The sequence below is a fragment of the Chenopodium quinoa genome, unplaced genomic scaffold (assembly GCF_001683475.1).
Source record: "Chenopodium quinoa cultivar QQ74 unplaced genomic scaffold, ASM168347v1, whole genome shotgun sequence".
NCBI classification, from domain to species: Eukaryota; Viridiplantae; Streptophyta; class Magnoliopsida; order Caryophyllales; family Amaranthaceae; genus Chenopodium; species Chenopodium quinoa.
In genome coordinates this window covers 1,545,544-1,564,036 of record NW_018745174.1, presented here as the reverse complement: position 1 = coordinate 1,564,036, position 18,493 = coordinate 1,545,544, and the positions used below count along the sequence as shown (strand labels likewise).

General features: G+C 31.8%; 1 protein-coding gene across 3 annotated transcripts; it reads right to left on the bottom strand.

Annotated features, from left to right (window-relative positions):
• Positions 1-894: 894 nt before the first annotated feature.
• Positions 895-13,319, bottom strand: LOC110710656. Of its 3 annotated transcripts, XR_002509189.1 has the most exons (4): positions 12,539-13,319; positions 8,938-9,002; positions 2,665-2,787; positions 895-1,384 (listed from the first exon to the last, which is right to left on the bottom strand). XR_002509189.1 is itself a non-coding variant. In XM_021888986.1 (2 exons), exons 1-2 carry the CDS (start codon positions 6,310-6,312, stop codon positions 2,783-2,785), a joined length of 1,080 nt encoding a protein of 359 aa, XP_021744678.1. In that variant the 5' UTR covers positions 6,313-6,931; the 3' UTR covers positions 2,664-2,782. The 3 variants fall into 3 exon arrangements, 1 of the variants encoding a protein (XP_021744678.1); XR_002509188.1 differs by lacking the exons at positions 8,938-9,002; positions 12,539-13,319 and adding an exon at positions 5,238-6,931; XM_021888986.1 differs by lacking the exons at positions 895-1,384; positions 8,938-9,002; positions 12,539-13,319 and adding an exon at positions 5,238-6,931 and having other exon boundaries at positions 2,664-2,787.
• Positions 13,320-18,493: the final 5,174 nt, after the last annotated feature.

Sequence of the window (18,493 nt, the reverse complement as noted above, 5' to 3'; positions counted from 1 at the left end):
AACGTTGTGACAGTCAAAATGATACACTTAAAAAAAAAACCGGGGGAAGTATGACACATGGAGTAAATGAATTTCCCTTTAAATAGTAGACACTATTGATAATATTGGAATTTTTTTTTTTATTTTTATTTTTTATCAATGCTTAAGTAATCTCCCAATCCAAAATATTATAATATACTTCCTCCGTTTATTTGCATCACTTTCTAATTAAGAAAGTTTTAATTTAGATGCATCACTTTCCTTCCTAATTTAAAAATTCTATCTATCTCTCTCCAATCATATGGGTCTTATTTATCAATTCTCTCCACATCTCTCTACTCCAAAAATTGCCTAGGAGTCCATAAAAACCAAAATGATGCAACTAACAAAAACGTTGGAAGTATATAGATTTTTAGGGCAAAATGAAAAGTTCCTAAAAATGAGAAAGATGAGAAGGATTTTATGTGCATATATTTTATACTGAATGTGCATATTTTTTTTAACTAAATGTGCAAAAAAATTGACTAAAATTCAATGTGCATATTTTTTTGTGTATAATGTGCATAAATTTTCGTTTATTCAGATTGTTAAAAAAAAGTAGCAGGTTGAAAATCAAATTTGCATATTTAGTAGATAATATATACACATTTAGTTCAAAATATATGCACATTTATCTCTTTTTATTTAAAGAAACTTCTCATTGAATCTCAAATCTACGGTAAGAATAAGTCCATATGTGAGAAGTGAACCCATAATTATATGAAAACTAATCTAAGATTTAGAACATTTGTGGAAAAATTTAGAATAAATGACTAAATGAGTAATAATTTAGAACATTTGATTTAAGAACTAAAACATGTGAGTAAAAATTTAAAAAATTTTATTTATATAACTTAAAATATATAAGTATAATTTAGAACATCTAATTTAAAATTTAGAATATATGAATAAAAAATTCCCATATATACAAACAATTGACCCTCATTAAATCATTAATCCTAGCTATCAATACTATAATTGTACAAATATTTGTAGGTCACATCAGCATCGAACATAAGACGAGTACCCAAAATACAAGTACTTGGTACTAATCTAGGGTGCAGCAGGTGGGTGTGTGGGTTGTGAGGCTATTTACGGCGTGCAAGTGCAGGCAAGATCCCCAATTATTTTCAAAGTTTCCCAGAGATCTTCCAAGCGCTGTTGCAAGAAAGAAGACCTGTACATGGTATCGCCAACAATTAAGGGCATGCAATTAGTTGTCCTAATGACCCAATGTCAGACATTCTCTGGCCAAAACTCTCTGAAGAATGCTTGACGAACTTCATTCTCTCGCCGGCGCTTTTCTTCATCCAGCATTTTCCGCACCCTTTTAGAGAGTGCTTTCTCCTTTTTTTGACATTTTCTCCTGTCACAAATAGCAACAGAATTAGCAAGAGAGAGGACTCGATGATCTAAGGATTGGACTAAGGCCCACAACCAATTAATAAATTAATTAATCAATATTAAGCGATACTCAGTAGTTACACAGCACCACCAGCAGTTTCCCCTCCCCCCCCTTCTGCGTCCCCACTCAAGGCGACATTTTCATACTACTGTATTCCATAGATTACATGCATTTCCAAACAGCATAATTGAAAAAAAAAAAAGAGCAAAACCCAATACAAATACTCAATAGAAAATTCCTACTCTGAACAATGAGGATTGTCTCCCATAACAAAACAGGCAGCGCAAAAGTAAAAGTGTCATGGAGTCGCATTTTGTGCAACTACAAAGAGGGCATAGCTTATTCAGCTACTTAAAATATATGATTCAATAATGAGGGTTGAGGAGTTTACTTCACCACGCAACCTTAATGATTCAATCTGACCAAAAATAATAGGACCTTGAGAATACTACTCGAAGGCAATTTAAATCTGACTCAAAAATATACACACCAGAATATGGCATGGTAATACAGAATCCACCTCCACAACCAATCCTTGTCCACCAGCTCAAGAAACACAGATACTGACCACACTACTCAGGACCTCACATGTTCACATAATCGGTAGACTTGGGATAGATAACAATCTTGGTGGCAAAGAAATGCAGGTAAATAATATTGCAAGAAAATTGCAGGTGGAGCTTGAACAAAAGTGCACAACAAAACCATAACTTCGCATATATAATATAGTTGAGCTTGTTCTAACCAAATAGTAAACAAAGTTCATGCATCACATCATCTGCTAGAGGGAAAATCGGAAAAGTCAATGAAATCCTCTTTATTTTAAAATTTCAATCCTAAAGCAGTAATCACAATAGTAAAGATAATAATTGGTTTTCTTAAAAAGCGATAACTTCATCGACAGCCCCAAATGAAGAGCTGAACAATGAGAAATCATCAAGCAATAAAAAGTAAATACACTACAAGAACAACAAAATTTCAAAAAAAAAATATTAAAACACAAAGGTAACCATATTCACTGCTACTTGTACGTCATATATATAAAGGAAACTAAGCAATAATCTCCTACTCTTTAAAAAAAGAAAAAAGGAAACTATATCCTCTTTGTTTATGATTTCGACAATCACACAATTCCATCCCGAAATTCTCCATATTCGAAAAAATAAAAGTAATAAGCTAAAAATTTAGTTGACAGCAACAACACAGGATTGAGTTCTGTAAAAGAAGCAGGTGAAACTTACAGTTTTCTCCTTCTCTCCAGAGGTGGTTGTAGTGGATGATTGCAAAGCCTTCTTTTTCCACTTTTCTGCCCCTAAACCTCTTTTGTTCTTTTTAACATATGTTTTTACAGGCTCCAACCTACCCTGTTAACGCCATAGATCACCAATTAAGACAGCATTATATTTTGATTTTCAAAACTACAAGCAGATACATGCACAGCATGAAACAGATAGATAAACAGGTATTTACAATTCAAACCAATACAAATAAGCCTCTACCCATAAATTTTATGAGAGATGCCGGTTGCAGTCTTTTACCATATTTCGTTATGGCATACACAAGAAAAAGTATGCTAAGGTCCTGAATGGGGTTCGGTACAATATGGCACCCAAAATGCAACCAAATACTTTGTATGATACAAAATCATGTTCAATAACCACTATATTCATAGAGTGAGTCAATTCAAAGGGAAAAACACAGAAGGCTTCAAAAGCTCATAAAGCAAAATAATCCATGAATTTAACAAATATTTCAAATCTCTTGTTTTATATTGATCCATTCCTCAATTAGAACTTGGCTCCAACACAACTAAAAAAAACACACACACACACGAATATTTGGGTATGAAGATTCAGATAGGAAAGAAAAAGAACAAGCTCAACAAAATATTCAACATCGTGCAAACAAATAACACAGAAATAATATACAAGTATACAACAATACAAAGAGAAAGAAAATCAACTATGTCGAGGAAAAGAAAAAAAGTCGAAAATTAGCAACAGACAATGAATGCATCCCCACAATAAAGAGAACATCCCCTCAAACTCCACTATACTATAACCGATCAATACCTAGTGATAAAATAGACAACATTACCCTTAATCCCTTTTCTTATCCACATCTGTATTATCTAATACGCACTATTAATATACTTCGTAGTTAAATTTTTGAGTTGAAAATATCAATAAAAATTGACAAAATCAAACATCCATACGGAGTACTCCGTATTATCTACTCCGTAATGCTTTGTATCTAGCAACCGCTCATTGCGTATTTATGTGTGCATACTGCATAGCATTAAAAAAACGCTCCTCTCTCTTCCAACATGCCAATTTAATTTCAAAGCGAAGGAGTAATTCACAACTTGGCAATCTAAGTAGTAAAATTAAGTCTTTCCACAGTAAACCTAAGGTTTTGTGCAAACAAAAATCACAGTAAACAAAAATACATATATACACTATAATTCGTACATAGTTTTCAAGGTGAAACTTCAAATAATGCAACTCTTAAATCTATTCTCTCATTTAGTAATTCATCTAGTTTTCTTTTAAACTCGAAATTCATATTTGATAGAGTTCCAAAAAAAGCCCTAAAATTATTTATTTTTCAAAAAAAAAATAAAAATTGAAAAAACTGGAAGTATGAGAGAAAAAGACTGCAATTTGATACTAATTAAATTAATTTCAAACAATAAAATCAAAACCCATAATCAATAATTATAATTACACAAATTAATAAAACAAAGGAGAAAGAAAATAAAACTAACCTTTTGTGTGGGAAATTTTTGGGGATGTATGGGGTATTTATAAGAGAGAGGGTAGTAGGGTAAGTAGGGATATTGGGCCTCATTAAATTAATGGGTCAATTAAGAAAGTAAACTGGGTTTGGTTTGTTTGTTGGACATAAATTATCGAAGGAAGGTTCATAAAAAGTTCTTTGTAATAAAATCGTTTATCAACCCCAAAAGTAATTTGAAACTTTTGAAATTAAATTCCGGAAAAATACAAATAAATATTATAAATAATATATAATTTCATTTATAATATATTTAAAAATATGGGGGATTACAATCTACCCCTCTTAAAAGAAGTTTCGTCCCGAAACTTAGCACAAAATCCCTTAAATTGCAAAACATTTGCATAAAATCATTCAAAATTTTCAAAATTATGTTGCTGGAATTCCAATTGTGTCATAATATTGACACTAATATCTTATCACCATCCAATTTACGTACTTCACTAGATACGTAAACAATAAAATAGTTATGAAAAGCATGAAAACACCATAAAATAACATAAAATAGGGCAAAAAGCGCGAAATTATACGCATTCTACCCCTCTTAAAGAACAAGAGTTACGCCCTCGTAACTCACCTCATTAAATAACTCAGGATATCTCTTTCTCATATGATCCTCGGTCTCTCAAGGGCTCATATTTTTCCTCAAAATTCGAGTATAACAAAATATCATCAATAAAAAAAACAACTACAAACTTACTCATGGAATACTCGATTCATCAAGTCTATAAAGATTGCAGGTGCGTTGGTCAACCAATCTATTCTTAAAATGACATCAAGGTCACCCAACTCAAATTCTATAAGATCAAATGGAAAATCAGTCTCTCTAATCCTCAATGGTTATCCCTTATGTATCTTGGTGCACCTCACAACTTCACCAGTGGCAAACTAATAGGCAAGTCAATCGGATTTGGTTCAACTAGTCCTAAGTGTTTCACAACAGAACTAGAAATAAAAGAATAGGTGGCTCCAGAATCAAATAAAGCTTTAATAGAAATAGAATGAATAGAAAAGTTACCAGTGACAACATCAGAAGACCTTTCAGCTTCCTTCTTGTTCATCACAGACAACCGACCTGTAGTGACATTCTTTCCTTGATTCACGGAGTTGTTGCCAACATTTCCGTTCTTTCCATTCCCCTTATAACCATTCGAATTCTCTCCTTGATTGCTTGTTGGAGTAAACTTGTTCCCATTTCCTTGTTGCTTCAGTTTGGAGAAACACTCAAACTCCCTATGGCCTTTCTTGTTACAGAACCTACACACAACCAAGTTCCCATCACAATCTTTTTCAGGATGAACCTTGCCACATCTCTTGCAGTTGTAATGCCTTTCAACTTGGCCATTAGGTCTAGAAGATCCTCCATTGTTTTGAACATTCCTATTCTGGAAATTCTCGTTCCTTGGCTTCTTAAAGTTACCTTGGTCACTCGAATTCCCAAAATCCTTACGCTTTTCTCCAACACTCCCACTCTCAGGTGCACTCCTGACATTAAAGCTGTAGAGGTGCGCTGCTCTCCCATACACCTTATCAAGAGTCTTAAAAGTCTTTCCAGCCAAGTCCTTTTGTAACTGCTTAGTCAAACCTTGCTCAAATCTTTGAGCTTTCAACTCCTCAGTAGGCACTACTTCAGGAGCAAACCTCGACAAGTTCATAAACTTGTTATAGTACTCAGTAATCGACATATTGTTCATTTGCAGATTGATAAACTCTTGAGCCTTTTGCTTCCTTAAGAATGGTGGATAGAACTTCTCCCTAAGTTTGGTTTTGAAAGTCTCCCAACCAAAATTAGCCTCAGCACGAATCACGTTTCCATTATCCCTCCACCAAATATCTGCCTCTTCCTTCAAATACATGGCAGCTTGATCCACTCTCATATTCACAGGACAATTCAAAGCAGCAAAAATCTTATCAAAATCCCTAATCCAATTCTCCAGAAAAGTTCGGTCTACACCTCCCTCAAAGTATGGTGGTTTGACTTGTGCAAGCTTCTTAAACATCTCACCAGAAGGATCGGGATTATCATTGCGGTTTTGGTTCAAGTTCTCAGCTAGAAGCCTAATAGCATCATCTAAAGCATCGTTGTTAGCCATCCTCCTTCTCTGCCTAGAAATGTAACACACTCTCAGGCCGACATCAACACGAGAGAACTCACTTGTTCAATAAATCACATTCATAATCATCAAATACATATATTAAGGTAGAAAGGTGGACACGGCCACACAATCGCCCCTAATAAATCACTTTTAAAGGAAATGATTATTTAATTTTAATCATTCCTACGCACACGAAAATTAAATAAAATAACTCCCTTGGTTATATTCCTTCCAAAATCCAAACATTAAGTAAATAATATAATTAAATAAACACATTATAATAATCACATAATTACATGCTTCGCGTAAAGTTAATTTACACATATCATATAGCACAAATCATCACATATAGTTCCATATTACGTGCTTTAAACCTTAAACATGATACTAAGTGATCACTCAAGTTTGCAACATTAGATAAAACATACACAATTAAATAACTTGCATAATCACTTCATACAATAATAAAAGACAAAAGAATTAATTACAATGCATATAGAAAGAAATAATCTATCCTATACGCCCTTTCTAAAGCTACCCAAATCTCACCGATAAAATGAAACAAGCAAGGAAGTTAAGAAAATAAAATAAATAAATAAAATAATTTTATTTCAAATAAATAAATAATTCGAAAATTAGATAAAATAAACATATACTTTTTTTTTATATAAATGCCGAAATAAATATAATAGAATAGATTAATTTTTTTGAAAACTTAAGTTAACTTTAAATAAGGTAGTTAAATAAAACTCATTAAATTTAAAACGTTAGGCGCCTAAAAACTTTAAAATTGGCTTTAGTGGTAATTAAATCTAACCTAAGCTCCCATATACCACTTTGTAACACCCCAATAATTCTCCCTTTTCCAAACCACTTACTTTAAATAAAAATAGAGGAGAATCATTGGCATGTTACCGCCACGTGTTAAAACGTTAAGACTTTATCAAAGTATTGCAGCGGAAATCCAACTTAAATATTAAAATAATACTTCATCCGTTTTCTTTTACTTGCAACACTTCCCTAAAAAGGAAATATCACAATAATTGCAACACACTATAAAAGGAAAGTTACTTTAGGGAAAAACTATACTATTTCCCTTATTTAAAGCACATGGCCCACTAACTTACACTCCTAACAACCACTCATCCTATTTTAAAGTGTATTATATCATGTGAACCCCTCATTTCTTAAATACCGTGAAAAGGTGTGTGTTGCATCTAAAAGAAAACGGAGGAAGTATAATTTAGAAAATCAATAAGTCAAAGCTTACAAATTGGAACCATAAAGGCCCTTATTAAAACCAAACCAATATTCCAAAATCCCAAAACATAATAAAAATAGTAAAACATAAATAAGTTCAACACGAAGAACGAATACACTCAATCACACCAATCCCTTGACAATGCGTATGTTAAATCCCTGAACTTCACATCATCAAGCTAACCTGTGCAATACTGCTCCCCAATAATACAAGTGTAATAATTGGATCATCACAGGGTCATTGAAAGGCGAAGGCCATGACCAAAAGAAAACACACAAAAGCACGCAATCAGCAAAGCTGAGTACATACAAGCTACAACGTACCAAGCCTAGCATGCTCAACTAATTAAAGTAAATAAACATACAACACGAATTCATTAAAAAAGACTCCACACTTAAACAATTCAATCGACTCAACATACTTGCTAATCAATTCCACACACTTGACTCCTTATATTTAATTTAATTAATTTAATTTGGAGTAAGCAATAGACGAGGTTGTCCAATCCACCAAATCATTTTGGTCCCAAATGACCATTTAAAATAAAAGTTTAGCGCGATGCAAGAATGGGCGCGACTCCATTCTCACAAAGTTAGTCTAGGATCCCATCTAACTTTTATTATAAAAATAAAATGTAAATACCAAAAGAGAAGAGGACATGTTGATCAAACAAGCCTCGGAAAGCCACGGGCTACCACCGTGTACCCCAACCCATAATTGTCAATACTCTAGAAGTGCACGTTTTCTAGAGTTTTATTGCTCATCCATGTTTCACTTTACGTGATTACAATTTTATTTAATAGCCGACTCATTCCAATAGATCATACATAAAAATCATACATCAATTTACTTTTAATCTTATTTAGGACAATGGTGATCACATCACAAATTGACCTTTAATTTCATTAAACTTCCAAATTATCCAAATTGTTGAACATAGTCAACTCACCTAGCCATTTCGGCTTAATCCACCTTTACTCAACATACTAACAATTCATGATTGAGTAATAAAATAAAATAAATAACAACCTTGTGGAATAATTAATAAATTCATTCCATTTAAACCATTAAATTCCAATCCTTTAATAATCCAAATGTGGTTAACAAACCAATCCAATAAAATATGAAGTATCAACATTCCATACAAATAATTAATCCAATACAATTCAACATGTTTGCATCCATAATTCCATACAAACATAATCAATTCACCAAAACATGTCTCATAAACATAAGCACATGAATTAATTAAATGTATAACCAAACAATTTTCATCCAAGTGTTCTCTAATCATGAAACTAAGTTCTTTTCTTTGGTACCTAAACATGATACTACTTACAACGAAGTAGACATGTACGTACCTCGTATAAACAATCCTTTGTGCCACTTTTAATCACTTAAAAGTCTCCTAAGAAATAATCACTTCCTAGAAAACAAGCAACAATAATAAATTAATACTTATTAACCAAATTTCCAGCAATATAATTTAGATTAAAACTCCTTAAAACTTCATTAAAAACATGTTTTTATGGTTAATTATGCATTAGAAATACAATAGGAACAAAAGCCTCAATTTAATTAGTCATAAGAACCCTAAAATCCCAATTTAAATAAATTGAAACCCTAGGTTTTAAAATTATAAAATCTGAAAATTATAACAACAATTATAATCTGAAATTATTAGTTTAAAACATAAAAACATGATTTTTATACTAAAAATATAAACTTTATACTATAAAATCAAAACTCAAAACTAATTATAAACATTAAGCATAAAAAAAACTTCGTTAAAAATCAAAAACTGTTCGAAAATCATATTTAGAGACTGAATTTGGCCACGAGAGGGTGGTGCTCACTACCAAAGGTAGTGAGTCTTTCTTAAAACATTGTTTCCACATGGAAAACACTACTTTTTTGTCAAAATCGGATGAATTCAGAACCTGATCGGGATTAAAACGGGATTAATATTAACGAACCAAAATCTAAACATTAAAACACGAATTTACGTGTTCAAAATAATCTGGGATTAAGTTAAAATAATTAGTAGTATAATCACAAAAATTTCGAAACATCATTATTATAAAAGCCCTAAATAAACTGTTCATAAAAACCCTAAAATCATGATTGTCAATGATTAAAAACCCTAGGTTATTAAATTGACAAAATCTGAAAATTATAACATTTATAAAATCTGAAATTATAAAGTTTAATCATCAAAATACAATTTGATACTCATTAAATTAATTTCAAACAATAAAATCAAAACCCATAATCAATAATTATAATTACACAAATTAATAAAACAAAGGAGAAAAGAAATAAAACTAACCTTTTGTGTGGGGAAATTTTTGGGGATGTATGGGGTATTTATAGGAGAGAGGATAGTAGGGTAAGTAGGGATATTGGGCCTCATTAAATTAATGGGTCAATTAAGAAAGTAAACTGGGTTTGGTTTGTTTGTTGGACATAAATTATAGAAGGAAGGTTCATAAAAAGTTCTTTGTAATAAAATCGTTTATCAACCCTAAAAGTAATTTGAAACTTTTGAAATTAAATTCCGGAAAAATACAAATAAATATTATAAATAATATATAATTTCATTTATAATATATTTAAAAATATAGGGGATTACACAAACCTGTGACAATACCATAAACACTTGGCCTTAAAGTTTGGGTTGGAAGAATTAAGGTTATCCAACTTGACCCTACTATAAAATCTTCTCGCTTTGAGTGATACATTTTCATTGGAACTATTTTTTAAAGGGATAATATAATATTTTTTTTCCAATTTTTTTTTTTTTTTTACAAAAAAACCATTTTACTTAATATATCTCTCTCTTTTGATTAAAGATGGGCATGGGCCGTGCCGGCACGCGGGCGGCACGGGCCCAGCACGATTCCGGCACGGCGGCCCACCTGTGGGCCGTGGGCCGTGCCGTGAACAAAAATCTGGGAATCGGCACGAGGCACGGTGGTCAACCCGTGGGTCGGCACGCCGGCACGACACGTGGCACGGTCTGGCACGGCAGTGGTAATTTAATTTTTCTTATATGTATTGTTGTTTTTTGCTAAATTAATAAAATTATTTATATAAACTTAAACATAATTAGATAAATAATTTTTATAACCTTAATTAAAATAAAGTTTGTTCAAAACAAAATATATTAACATAAACATAAATTAATAACATTATTTGTATAAAATTAAGTTGTACTAAAAAATATTTATATATCGTTTTTTTTTTTACGTTCATTTTATAAATAAAAAAAATATAATAAAAAACAAAAAGTGGCACAGTTTGGCCCGCGGCCCGGCTCGGCACGGCCCGCCAGGCACGTGGGTCGTGCCGTGCCGTGGGCTGGGGTGTGCCAAATTTAGGCACGGCACGCCCACCACCGCGGCACGGCCCGCAGCGGCACGGCACGGCCCGTTGCCCATGTTTACTTTTGATCCTCGACTAGTATAGTACAACAATTTAATTATTTCTTTCCCCTTGACCCCGATATACTTCTTTATTACTTGTCTCATCTATCTCACATATGAATATTTAATTATCCAACCATTCACATTAGTTATGCACCCTAATTCTTAAACCTAATCAAAATTTGTTCGACCTGAAATTTACTCGGGTTTAATTACTATGATTAGGTTCTTTTGTCTTTCAAGTTTACTTATTCTGAACATTGCCAAAAACAGCAGTTTGTGCATTTTTTGACACAATCTTAGCTTGGACATGGCCAAAGGCTTGGTCCATTATAGGTCAGTCCAACCTTGCCCCCGCCCGCCCATGATCACCTCAAATAATTCTCCAAAAACACCGAGCAATAGCTAATCTGCTAATGTGTCACTTAAACAATTACGGAGGAAATACTAAGCCAAACCTATCTTTGCGATCGCAAACTCGATCTCATGCTTAAACAATAATTAAGCCACGAAGGGATTACTAAGTCAGGCAAAGTCTATTTTTGCAAAACATTCATGTATGAAGTATATTTCTTTTTAATTAATGTGGAGTACCCAATGAAGTGGTTCATTTAATTTTCCCTTTGGCCTTTGCATTTAGTGCACTATTTTTAATTTATTTTCCTGCTTCGAGGATTCCATAAGATTTGGTCATCACAAAATCTTTTGTTTCTTTGAATCCTTTGATTGTTCCTTTACCCAGTAAACACGAATACATGATAGACATTGCATATGACCTAAGTCGTGACGGAAGTGCTCCCTTTTTAATACTCACGTCAGTATTGTTCTGCTCGGTACTATTCTGTTAATACTCAAGTCAGTTGCTTTAAGTTATCAACTTTGCAATATAATTAGTTACACAGACCATAAAATGTCATCAGCTTTAACGAATATGTATATAATTGCCTTTGATGAATACTCAAATCGTGCCATTAACAAACATTAGTAGACCTTGGTCATAAGCACTTTAATTGATCTAGGTCAAATTCGCCAGCACCACCATATACAAAATCAACTCCTCTACGTAGAATCAACTTCGCAAAGGAGTGACTTTCATTTTATTTGTGTTTATAAAACATGTTGTATACCATACACCCACAGTGTCATTTAAAAGTCATTTTAAAAATATTACTCCCTCAGGCCTGACCCGATAATAAATTGTCAATATCTTATCATAAATTAAACTAGTAATGTGACAACTACATATCTTAACCCATGAGTTCATATGTTAATGCATGATTGGTCTGAGTACCTTAAAAATGGGAAGTTTGTCATAATTTTTTCTCAACAACACATCACGGATTCATTTACTTCTCACAATAAATTAAATTTTCATAAATTTGTTACAACTAGTACAAACTTCAGCCAATAAAAAATAAATCATAATAATACTCCGACAAAGTAAATAAATACATAACCCTTAGGACGGCAAATATCAAAACCGATTAACGAAAAATCATTGGAAACAGCATACTACGTATACAATACAGAATAATACCTGGAGGAAGAGGTGAAAGCAAAATCGACCCAAGAACTAGAATAAGGGTCCCACTTAAGGACCCGACCATCAGCAACACTAGTGTAAGGGCCCGCACCAGATGGGTCAAAGGCCAGGCTCTCAGGCCCAAACGCACCTGGGACTTCAATGGGCCGGGCCCGATAAAGAAGGTCATGAGAAGGGGTAGAGAGAGAAAGAGATGGAGGAGAGAGAAAACGAGGAAGAAAGAGAACTAAAAGGGTTGAAAGAGCTGCAATTGTTGATGCAGTAAGTACCATGTCTGAAGCTTTCACCATTTTTGAGTTGTTTGTAGAAGAATTGGTGTGTGGGATTTTTGGGACTCTGGGATAACTGGAAGATTTTAAAGATTGATGTATTTGCTTTTGCATATTATTAATGGTCCAAATTGGCAACTATGATTGTACTAAATAAAAGATATTGTACATAGTCACGGGTACAGTGATAATAATGTGAAAATTTTAAGGTAGAGGAGGACCGAGGATGTATCGAGGGTATGTTTCGATTTATTGAAAACAGTTGTATTAAATTAATTGGGACTGAATTGAACTGAAATAAATTGTTTATAGGAGAATAAAATTAGAAACTGAACTGAACTGATTGATTGTAAACTAAACTTAAATTAGGCTGAACAGAACAGGCACGACACAGACCCTTAAGTTTGGCATATTAAGCCTTTCAATTCAAATAAAATTAATAAAAATAACTATCATGAAGAGTGTAATACTTGAATAAAAATACCCACATTCATATGAATATACTCCCTCCGTTTTTTTATATGCATCACTTGGTGATGCGCGGAGTTTTAGAAGGGTAATATAATATTGTGAGTGGATGAATAATTTATTATAGTATAAGTAAGATGGGAACCATGAAAGAGAAAGAATGTGAGGGAGAGTAGATATTTTTATTATATAAGTGGGGACCATGGAGGAGATAGAAATGATAAAATATAGTATAAAGTTTCCAAATAAGGAAGTGATGCATTTAAAAAAAACATCCATAAAAGGGAAGTGACATATAAAAAAACGGAGGGAGTATTAGTTTTAAAGTAGATATTGTAACAGATCCAACAAGGTCTCAATCAATGATACATATATATATATACTACGTATATATTTCATAGATTAGTAATGATTTGTGCTCATAGTTTTTAAGTTAACCCCAAAACATGTCATAGGACAAATAAATATAGACATAGAGATAATTTCTCTACTCCTAAACACACAAGGTTTAAAGAAAATAAAATGAGAAAATTAGAGGAGCAATAAAGAATAGTACATGTGGGATTAGTGAGAGAGACCAATAAAATTATAGTGGTCTTGTACTAAAATTATTCAAACACGAATGAAAGAATCAAATGTTACAAGTATTCAAAGAACAGAAAGAGCATGTAATCTGATCAAAGTGTTTGAACGATACCTAAACTTAGGGTTAATTATAGTCTATCTCTTTGTGCACAATATTGAGTGAGTTTATTTCCCAAATAGTCCACCCACCCAAATACTGATATGTATGTCCAATAACTTGCACGAAATGTTAAAAAACAAATACTCACTCCGTTACATATTACTTGCAAGAAAGGGGTATTATTTGTGAGACATAAAATATTTCTGTATTGCGAGTAATATCTAACAGAAGGAGTATAAAAAGGCAACAAACTTGCATTTAAATTTCTAAAGTCGAGTGGTTCAAATTTTTTACTCCGTATGAAATGTCTGGCTTACATATATTTGTTTCACAGTGAGTTGGAGTCCAAGTATACATACATTCTCTTGTCTTCAATTAGGTAACATCATTATGTGATGGAATTTAGAGCCATTTTGTAACGCTAATACTCCCTCCGTCCCTAAATTACATTCCTACTTGTAGTATTTATTTCTCACATAATAGAGAGGGGTAGGAATGTAATTTAAGGACGGAGGGAGTATATTGAACAATTAATGGCAAAATTTTAATTGATATAAGTATTGGGCCATGTCGTTTGAGATTCAACAAAATTTGGCCCAATCAATTGGATCGCATAATTGGGCTAAGTGGCTATGAATTGTGTGATCTTGCAATTTTCATAATAAAAAGCTTCAAATTGTAGGATGGGGAAAGCCATTTTTGTTAATGCTCAATTGCTCAAAGTATTCATGCAATATCGTAAATATTCTATTTTTTCTGAATAACATCATGTTCAAAATATAGTTAATTAAGCTTAACAACTAAATTGATTTATTTAAAAGAAATTAAGAAAATATTTACGATGTGGATTTTTGAAACCAAGTGGAAGTAGAAGGTTTTGGAGGAGATTTGAAACCATATTGTTATATTGATGAGGAATTTGGCCTATCATGCTAATTCCTTTGATATGAAAAGCATGCACCCATTGATCTAAAATAGGGAAAGTTGTTGAAATGTAAACTCCTTAAACCAAACATGTAAGTTTGCCCTACATTAATGAAAGAAAAGAGAATTAACCACTTAAGGGGTGAAATTTTTTCCATAGAGGCGGATGCACGATGCTTCGTGCATGCATCTTTTTTTTTTTAAATAAAATAGGCAGAATGAACATTTAGTTGTTCAGTAAAGAACATACAATTATTTTATAAAGAACATCTTGCTACTTTACAAAGAACATCACATATAGTCGTATTGTAATGAACATATAGCTATTTTGTAAAAAAAAAATCCAACTTTATGTTCTTTATATATATCTAAAGAACATCCGTAATATTAATAAAGAATTAATTGTGATCAACTTCGCCCCAGCCCGAAAAGTCCACTACATTTTCTGGGTTTGAGCACGAGATATTATGTTAAGATCAGCCTGACCTGAATTTTTTATCACCACTAATGATAATATAATATAATGAACATTATTTTTATTCAACCATCATAATCTAATCTAAAAACAAAAACATTTCAAAATAAACATTATGTCACAAATAAAAGTACATTATATTGACATTCAAAGAACATGAAGATAAAAAACATTATTTAACAGCTTGTTATGTTCTTTACAATTTTATAACATGTTCTTTTCATTATAACTAAATATTCTTTACAGATAATTCACAATAATACCTTTGTTAATTTTCAATTTTGGATATCATGTATTTACTATTTAGCCATTTTAGTAGCTCTAAAAAAAATAAAAATAAAAAAAAAGTGGGAGGGACTAGGAAGTCCAATCAAATCAGAGAGGACAGATACAGTTGGATCACTGTTGACCTTTTTTTGGAATAGAAAGCCCATAAACATAAATGGTAGAAATTGAGATTTTTAGAAAGGATTTTTCGCAAGTCTTGATTTCTTTCTTAAGCGTTAAAATGTTTTGTCATTCAAATTTTTCTCGTACATAATATAGTGCATTAACTTTTATAGTCGCAAAAGTGTTGATTGACTTAGCTTGAAACTTCTACACATTATATAAACATTATTAGAGTTTCTTGTAAAATATGTTAAGGTCTCGATAATATTATGTTTAATGAGTGATTTGATCTCCATTGCTAGTTATGATATCATTTCAAGTATCGTTAATTTCTTCATGCTCGTTCCAAGTTCGAAGTACCATTTGTACAAATAAGAATTCCCTTCGTCCTCCTTTCTCAAATCAACAGGAGGTCAATTTTCGATTTAGCCAAATTTACATTGCTAGCAAAGGTACCTAATACTCAATACAAGTATATTAATGATATAGTACAAAATTTCATGTATACTAATGTAATTTTTAAATTATAGCAACATTATTGTATCAGATGATGAAATAATATTAATATATTACGTTTGCTTCATATTATTTGAAATGATTTAAAAGTGTGAGTATAAAATATTTAATCATTACAAATAATATAAAACGAAGTTAGTAATATGTTGTTACTATTCTTTGTTACACTACTTCTTGCTAATATATCATGATAATTCTAGGATAAAAGTAACATTATTATGCTAATTATTATGAATAACTACTTAACACTCGATAAAATAATATTAAAACGATATTATCATCAACAAGGATGAAATTCAGTCTTAAAAAACCAATGTATTTCATAATTTGTGGTTATTAAATATTTAAATAATTTATATTTTATATACTATCTTAAAACCTCACAAAAATTGGCAAAAACATAATAATTATATGGAAGAAAATAATAAAAACATGTGAAAACAAATTAATTGGAAGAGAGAGATTTAAGAAAGATTTGATGCCCTTAAAAAGGGTCATATGCTAAAGGACACCCCTACTAAACGTGGTGACCCGACAAGGTATGCAAAAGCCACAGTTCTTTGTTTGGTGAAGTGGGTTTACACTTTGCTTTCATCTTCTACAACAAATGCATCTTGCTTCTAATTAATTAATTAATTAACTATTTAATTAATTATTTATGATCAAGGATAATCTACCTTAATTTATAAATACGGCAATAATTAGAAGAGTTAAGCGACAAAAACTGCCACAAATATTTAAATTCTCATACAAGATATGCGTATCTTGACAATTTTGTATTATGATTTACAAAATCATATTAGCACGTACACTACCAAACCGTATGCGCTGTATTATTAGCTTATTAATGCCTTAATTATTTCACTTGCTTAGCTTAATTAGTTTTGACTTCTTTAAAAGTTTCAATTAGTAATTGATTATAATTATACTTGTATTTGTTGGTTTGGACATCAAAGTCTTCTATATTCCTGATTTTGTAGCTAATTCAAAGTATGGTATATCTTCATTTTGGCAACTTTGGAAAAGTATAATACTTCACTTATTTTTATTTTTTCCTTGCAGAAATCAATTATATCTTTGAATAATAATGAGAGATCACCGGTCTAACAAGATTTCACTTTACTATGTAATCATCAATTCTAGTCAAAGTGCACTATATAAATAGTGTATAATTCAATGTGTTGTATTTTTTTTAAAGCAATGGAGGAAGTAGTGCTAGTTCAAGTCATGTGGAAAATTAGAGAAATGTTATTATTTTGGTGAAAATATGGATGTAAATAGCACATGATTTTGAACTTTAAACCAAACAAAGATGTCATTATTGTAGATATAATTGAATTTGCAAAAATTAACAGGAATATAAATAACGACTAACGACAATAACACAAATGATATAATAAGAGAATATTAAAAAAGAGTAAAGTGATAATACATAATCAATAATTGTATATCAATCGGATGAACCTGAATGTTGAATCAACACATATAGAACAAGATCAATTTCAGATAATCTTGTATTGATTAACATGGCCTAATCAATTGGATGATATCGACCTCTCCTTAAGAAAATATCGTGTGATTTTTTTTTTGGTTAAAATATGTAACAATTGATAATATTGTGTAGTGTTATTAAAATTTCAAATTATTAAAAAGTGTTTGTATATATTAGTGAAAAGTTGATATGGCAAAATATAAATTCTAGACAAAATGATCTGTCTATAAGAGCTACGCGTTAGTATAAATTAAATACCAATGTACTAAACTCATTATGTGGATTGTGGTCTATCCCATGGATATAAAGAAATTGATTGCAATAATTTCCAATCATTTCATCATCATTATATTCATCCCTCCTAACCACCCTTACATACATCAAGTTGAGTCTTGGACCAGGAATGAGGCTGTAAGGATTATTACTAAGGTGGGCAAGGTTAAGCTTGTAGTACCACTAGGTTATGGTTATGCCCACTTAACTTCATACAATATAACGATTTATTGGTCTAATTTATAAAGACGTGGGTGCTACATATATGACAAGCTTAATTAATGAAGTAGGGTTTATCAAAGTTAGCCTAATTTCAAGCGCGATGTATGTGGAAGGGGAACTCAACATTAAGATCGAATTCAAGGTATGATTACCCAGAGCCAGAGGCATACGGACCAACTCCTAAATCCTTTGCTTTCTAAAGCTTGCCCCCAGAGAAAACTTGTAGACAAATACC

What these genes read in the sequence shown, in the direction of transcription:
- LOC110710656 (XM_021888986.1), bottom strand. Translation starts at nt 6,312, where the DNA reads ATGGCTAACAACGATGCTTTAGATGATGCTATTAGGCTTCTAGCTGAG.